The following is a 7,188-nucleotide window of genomic DNA, read 5'->3' on the forward strand; positions in this document are numbered from 1 at the left end:
CAGAAGAGAGGGGTTTTTTTATAAGGCACATCAGATTATAGACTACATAGAGACATCTCCCCCTCACTTGCGCTCATAAAATACTGGTGATTTTAAAAGTAATATTTCTAAAACCTAGACCCTGTGTAGCCCCGTGTAGAGCAGTATTCGTAAAGTTATCAGACCTCAGTTTACATACACCTAGTAAAGGGCTATAACAAGTTGTATATACATCACATTTTCAGAAACAGTCACAGCTGGCTACATTTAAAAGTAATGCTACTCCAGACTATGAAACAGGCTGTTTATAAAATATAACCTACTGCTCCCAGTACAGCGTGATACAAAGCAGTATGATATTGCAGAAGAAATTTTGTTATTTTTGCAAATGGAAGCTGCTCAGATTCAAGCCTGTCTCCTCCCCAAACCCACATTTTTGATCGACTGAGACCATTTTACAGAGAAGCAAAGCACCCAAGAGAAATCTGGCTTTATGTTTTTCTCTAAGATGACAGCATATCTGAAATCCTGTCAAAGCATTCGAGTAAGAAGTATAAAGGCTCAGATGTTAACTTCATGACCAGTAAACATTAAACCATTACCAACCAGATGCAACCAAGTTAAATGCATCCAGCTTCTGTGCTATGGAAACTGTTTTTCCAGGCTGTTCCAGTGCAGAAGCCAACACATTTTTATTGAATCAGGCCCTAGGTAAAGATTTCCATCCCATTTTCAAGTTTTCAGCGATGGAACATTACCCATTCTGCACTCGTTTCACTGTAGAGGAGGAAAAAATACTGCCTGTGGAGCCTATGCCAATACAGCCCAGAATCCATTTACATAGTGTCATTTTCTTTAATGGGCCAGGAGGTAAACTGTGGTCAGCTTTATCAACTCAAATGGCTTCCACAGTTCTTCTTTATATCAGGCATTGATTCATTTCTGATGAAAAAAAGGTTCCGGCTTTCTGTCACTGCAGTTTAGTTTAAGACTATGAAAAAGGTCACTTCGAGGCTATGGCTGAAGGAAAAAAAAAAAAAAAGAATATAATCTGATCTTGAAATATCTAGGGAATAAAAAAAAGTAGTCAGAGCCATAAAAAGGCAGACAGACAGACAGCATAAATTAAATGTCCTCTGCAGAATAAGTTAAAATACTGATTCTTGCAGAGAGTCACGTTACCCCTCAGGTCTCTCGAACTTGCCGGGGCTGGAATTAGGCTTAGTCCAGTAGGAACCAGATTCAGATTTAGTGTAGGTCACACTCAACTCTGCACTACACTGATCACTCAGCCTCAGCCAATCACGACTATGAGCTTGGACAAGATTTAACCACAAGCGACTGCCTTTAGAAGGGAAACATATGGCATTGATTCATTTCTGATGAAAAAAAGGTTCCGGCTTTCTGTCACTGCAGTTTAGTTTAAGACTATGAAAAAGGTCACTTCGAGGCTATGGCTGAAGGAAAAAAAAAAAAAAAGAATATAATCTGATCTTGAAATATCTAGGGAATAAAAAAAAGTAGTCAGAGCCATAAAAAGGCAGACAGACAGACAGCATAAATTAAATGTCCTCTGCAGAATAAGTTAAAATACTGATTCTTGCAGAGAGTCACGTTACCCCTCAGGTCTCTCGAACTTGCCGGGGCTGGAATTAGGCTTAGTCCAGTAGGAACCAGATTTAGTCAGAGGGTAGGTCACACTCAACTCTGCACTACACTGATCACTCAGCTACATTTTAGGCACATTTCCATTAATCTGTTGGACTGATCTGGGAAAAAAAAATTATCAGTTCAATTTCTAGGGTGGCCTCAGCCAATTTCACGACTATGAGCTTGGACAAGATTTAACCACAAGCGACTGCCTTTAGAAGGGAAACATTAACCTGATTGGGAACAGCATCATGAAGAGGACACAGCAGCCTCAGTTTCTAGAGTCCAGTTTGTTACAAATCTTGATCTGCCTGATTTGTTATTTGTTTAGGAGCCTTAAAAGGTAAGGAGGGGCATCCTGAAATTCTTGGCTATAGACTTAAAACCAGATGCGGTTTACATGGTGCTGCACCGATATCTGTTACATCTCTTTAAAAAAAACCCAAAACAAAACACAACAGCATTTACATTCCTTTCAGCTGAAATAGATGAACTGTCGTCATGTCTGCAAAAATACAGAGGAAATCGCCGCTGCTCGAGGTAGGTTAAAGCTTGGTCATGTTCCTCGGGCTTCCACACGACTTCCTGGGAAGGGCAGGGGAAGGACAGAAAGGACTTTCACACAGTCAGGAGGTGACAAACAAGATGTCAGCTCCATAAGGGATTAGGTTCCCTCACCCCATGCTGAAGGTATACTCATGACCTTTCCAACCATGACATTTGTGTATAGATTACACCTCTCACATACCCTTTTTAAAGCAATCCCTAAGAGCGTTGTCTTGGGAGGACATGGAGAAGAGAGGAGGAGTGGGGTTTTAAAGCTACAACTGTCAGTTAGGAGGCACGGTGTTATTTTTCCCTTTGACCGTCCATGCACAGAGCTCTACATTTCCACAGTCGCTCGCGCGTTCCTCCTGCGAAGCCCTGGCAGCAAAGGCCTCTGGTGTGCTCCTCCCCATCGCATACACCTTATAACACAAGAAGTCGAATCCTTTGGACAAATCCTTCTACCCTCAGACACGTGGCGCTCTTCTTCCTTAATGAGACTTTTAGTCATGAAACTGGATGCCAGACCTGATTTATAGCAATTATTTAACTAAGAATCCTTCTGCCACCCTCGAAAGGGCAACCGAGATATCCAGTAGCAACATATACACATACATACAGATCTACACTATACACTTGGGACGACACAGAATGAGAATTCAGCTAATATAGCCTCTATTCGATTTCCTCAGAGCAGCACTCAGGTCCTTGCAACTCCTATACAAAACAGCAGTATTTTTTCCACCAGGATTTGGAGAGGTTTTTCATCTTGTCTGGAGTCCTACACTTTGCTTTCTTTGGTTGCTGCTGGGTATCCGAGTACTGAATACCAGCCACGATGGCCGCATCAAAGACCTCCTTGAGGTTTTTCTGAGTCAAAGCAGAGCACTCGATGTAGGATGCGGCTTTTATTTCCTCAGCACAGAGCTTCGCAGCCTCCTCCGAGACCGGCTTTTCTTTGCACTTGTCCAGCTCAATGAGAACTTTGACATCCTCCCGGAGGTCCGACTGTGTCCCAACCAGGATAATGGGCGCCTTGGGGCAGTGGCATCGGATTTCGGGAACCCACTTCTCACTCACGTTCTGGAAGGACGAGGGGCTCACCACGCTGAAGCACAGCAAGAAGATGTCCGTGTTGGTGTAGCACAGAGGCCTGAGCTTGTCGAATTCATCCTGCACGGAACGAAATCGCATTAGCACCCCACGGAAAGAGCACATCAACCCTGGAGGACGCCCCGGTACGCTCCCAGTTCTAGCCTGCCGCTGACCTTTGGGGAAGCTGAGGATCACCTGCTGCTGCCATCTTGAGAGACACCTCAACATGAGCACCCAGACCACCCAACGAGATGTGTTATGAGCAGAAGTTGCCTGTACCCAGCCTTCAGGTCTCACGGCTGCTAGCCAGCAGGCACCCTGCCACTGTCAGGCATGCAGGACGAAGGTGGTGGCTTCCCCACGTAGCCAAGATTTACTGACTAATGCCACAGCTTGTTTTGAGTGCTTAATTATTTCCTTCGCTCTTCGTACACAGGCCCTCTGCCCCATTTCAGCAAAGGTGCAATGCCGCAGGAAGCAAGTTAGGGCACACGAGCGACAAAGCCAAAAGTGGAAGTATGGGAGGCAGAAGGTACTTCTACAGGTCCACCTCTCACAGGGGTGAGTCAGCGAGCCGCTCTGATGAGGAGTACCTGTGTACCTCAAAGCTGCTCTGCCAACACCTCTACCTCCAGATACAGGCAAGAGCGGAGCAGACAAGCAGCAGCAAGCGTACCTTTCCTGGAATCGGCTTTTAAACTGGTGACTACTTAACAACATCCTACAGGATACGGGAATAATTTCCCTGCCATTGTGCCCAGGGATTTAAATCTGATGGCAGCAATAACAACTCACAATGTGCAGGCTTAACATGCCAATGGCATAGAGTAAGAGCTTTACCTTTCCCTCCCACCCATGCCACATCAAACAAACTGCAAACAGGCCTTCCAGTGCTACCTTTCTTGCTTTTTTATTTCCTTTTAGTGCAAACTCCAGCAAAGCAAGGCCCTTTTTCAGCTTCAGGAACTAGCCACAAGAAAGTCAAACACCTCATGGTAACAAAGGCGTGCTGATCCTCAGCGAAGAATGCAGCAAGAAGCAAGGGTTAACTCCAGGCAGGCAGCTTTTATGCTGACAGCAGGATAAAAGCAGGGTAACACTAGCAGCCTGAACAGGTAGGATTTGCCTCAGCGGCAGTGACATTTTAATTAAAACGGACCGTGTTCTCAAAAGCTCTGAATTGAAAGTGCAAAGAACACACACAGCTGAAAACATCTCTCTGGTACCAGCAGTTTACTGCTGAATTGCAAGTCCCATGTTAATTTTTGAGATGTGAAATTTTGCTTTAAAGCCTCTGGAGGCCCAGGATACAGGGTTTAAAGCCCCCTGGAAGCCTCAGAAGTCTTGTTTCACTTGAATGAATTTCTTCCAGCAGTATCTCTGAGAGAGACAGCGATTTATAAAACACGAGTCAAGAAAGCAAGCTTCATTAGCTCTCTTGATTCTCCGATTAAGCCTCAGAGGAAACCAGGCTCTCACCGCTTGGCTGAGAGAAACCCTGCATTTACTGAGAGCCGCCGCTCTGAAGGACAGGGCCGTTTACAGAGAGGCACCTTGCCATGTAATTGCCTCTTCTTGCTACATGATAAACCTCAAATGGGCTCGATTCAATGTGTTTGAAAGCCAAACCCAGACCTTAAGGGTTTCTATCCGGATGAAATAGTGCCCTTTATATTCCAAGTACACTCCTGCAGTTTCAATGGTAGGTACATGACCTGCAGGGACTCTACACCTCTTCGGGCTGGAGGCGCTGAAATACAATTTCCCTCTGCCTGGAGTGCTTTTTTTTGCTACAGATTTCAGCAGCCATCTCACTGCAGCACTGTTTTACCGAAGTATCCAGCTAGGTATCTTTTATTTGGGACAGCTTCTGTCGGTTTAGATAACCCCTTCTTTTTTAAGGCAGTGACTCTACCCATTCCAGCTGCACTGGGGCAGCCAGAGCAAACATCTTAACCATTAACAGCAGCGAAGGCAAGAGGTGACGGGGCCTGCCCGTCCGTCCCTCCCGCAACTTCTGGTTGCATTTCCACAGGCGCTGCCTGTCCACTGGCTGTCACCCGATGGCAATTCCACCTGCCACACTCTGCACGTGAACACACACAGCCAAGGTTGTTGCGGTACCACCCCATCCCTTCAGCAGGGCAAGAAGTCACGGGACAGTTCTGCTGTTTTACTTCGTATCATTACCTGCAGAAGGCTGCTTGTAGGATTTTAGCAGCGTAGGCACACGAGAGTGCTACGCTGCTGTCTAGGACCGCACAGCCCTTCAAAGCCCTTTCCTAAGTAGGGCGCCCAGTTACAACTCATCTAAATAGGTTTGTATGTTAAGGCCACTGAGATTTTTCAGCGTGATTTTAGTGAAGGCGTAGACCCAGATCCCCAAAGCTGCGCAGGAACCTAACTCCCACTGCCTTTAAACACGAGCTAGGTAGCAAAATACTTTTGGCTACTTTTGCCTATCCAGACTCAACCCCTGGCAAGCAGTGTTGCACACTGCTCAGGGTGGTACAAGCCAGGGACTTGCAGAAAATATAAGGCAGCAAGAAATGGGTTCTTTTTATGTATCAGGCAAACTAGGAGCTGAGAGGCATCAGCCACCCTCAACCCTTCAGGACTTAGGACTACAGCAAACCTCGGCTTTGGGGCAGCAGCAGTACTTTTTAAGGCGGTGGGAATGGCAAATACGAAGTCTCCACGGACAACACCCAATAGGACTCTTTTCTCCCTTAAGCTTCTGCCCCTTCAAAAACACAGTCTCTATCTCCGGACACCTACAGCTGTGGATGTTTTGCATGCGTACATCCCAAACACCATAATTCTTAAACCCACAGTTATTTAGCAAAAATAAAGACAGTGACAACTGCTCAAAGAGAAAACCAGGTGGCCCTTGAATCCCCAATATGTTCAGCCTTTCTAGTCAGGCTAAGCAGAGCAGCAGCTTGAGCCAGCAGAGCAGCAGCCTGTGCCCAGCCCCTATACGGAGGCACAAGCACGTCCCCCACCCTTCAACAGACACCTGGCAAAGCAGTGGGTTAAGCAGCAGTGCAAATGATAGCAGTTTAATAAGATGATCAAACACTGGCAATCCTTTCAAACCCATGAAGTCATTAGCAGGACTACTTTGCGCAACAACTTCTCCCCTCCCGCTGTCACTTAAATCAAATAAGTGGCTTCACTGACCTGACCAGCTGTGTCGCAGAGCTGCAGTCTCACCGGCTTGCCATCGACAGACACGACAGCTTTGGAGAGAAAGGAGGAGGGAGGGGGAAAAGTGTGGTGAGTCCAACTTTACACGTTTTCCATTAAGGAAAAAAAAAGGAAGGAAAGAAGATTTACCATCCCTCAGCTCTTTCAGTCTTCTCTTCAATTAGTTTAGATTTAACAACTTGACAGAGCTGGAAGGGAGTCTATCGCTAACACTTGGGCACACACAAGCCCTTCAGGGCTTTCCGATTCATTTCACTGCAAGAGAGGAGGTAGGCAGTGACTGCACTAACCCTCAGCTGGCGGAGGGGAGAGCGAGCCAAGCGGTCCGGGTCCTTTTTCTGCTACAAAGGGTTTAGTTTATTATCCTCTTGTACATCTTCAACACGCCCGGGACACAAAAAGCCCCCCGCTGGACCAAAGAGAAAACCCAGAACCTCCCCCTTTGCCATGGTGAGACACGGCAAGTATTTAAGCTTGCCTTTTAGGCGTTTCCTATCTCGCCGAGAGCTGGAAGTTTTAGAGCGGAGAGTTCACAATTAAAGCCCGGCTTTGGCCGCACGGCTGGGCGCGACACCAGCTGCCAGCCTGGCCCCGCTACACGGGAGATCAGCCGGTGCTGCCGGCTGCGATGGGAGTCTGACAAACTCCGGTCCTGCCCGAGTAGGGTCCTGCCCCCAAACAAATAAATAACGAAATAACCGAAGCTGT

General features: G+C 46.6%; 1 protein-coding gene across 1 annotated transcript in view; it reads right to left on the reverse strand.

The window, feature by feature from the left end:
• Positions 1-1,356: 1,356 nt before the first annotated feature.
• RHOU (ras homolog family member U) overlaps positions 1,357-7,188 on the reverse strand; it is a 7,386-nt gene continuing 1,554 nt past the window's right edge. Inside the window, exons 2-3 of the mRNA XM_009281820.1 lie at positions 6,454-6,559; positions 1,357-3,348 (exon numbers count right to left, since the gene is read on the reverse strand). Coding sequence (XP_009280095.1) covers positions 2,893-3,348; positions 6,454-6,559 — 562 coding nt within the window. The 3' untranslated portion in view covers positions 1,357-2,892. The remainder of the gene's footprint in view (positions 3,349-6,453; positions 6,560-7,188) is intronic.

This window comes from Aptenodytes forsteri, unplaced genomic scaffold, assembly GCF_000699145.1.
Source record: "Aptenodytes forsteri isolate BGI_AS27 unplaced genomic scaffold, ASM69914v1 Scaffold132, whole genome shotgun sequence".
In the NCBI taxonomy this organism is placed as follows: domain Eukaryota; kingdom Metazoa; phylum Chordata; class Aves; order Sphenisciformes; family Spheniscidae; genus Aptenodytes; species Aptenodytes forsteri.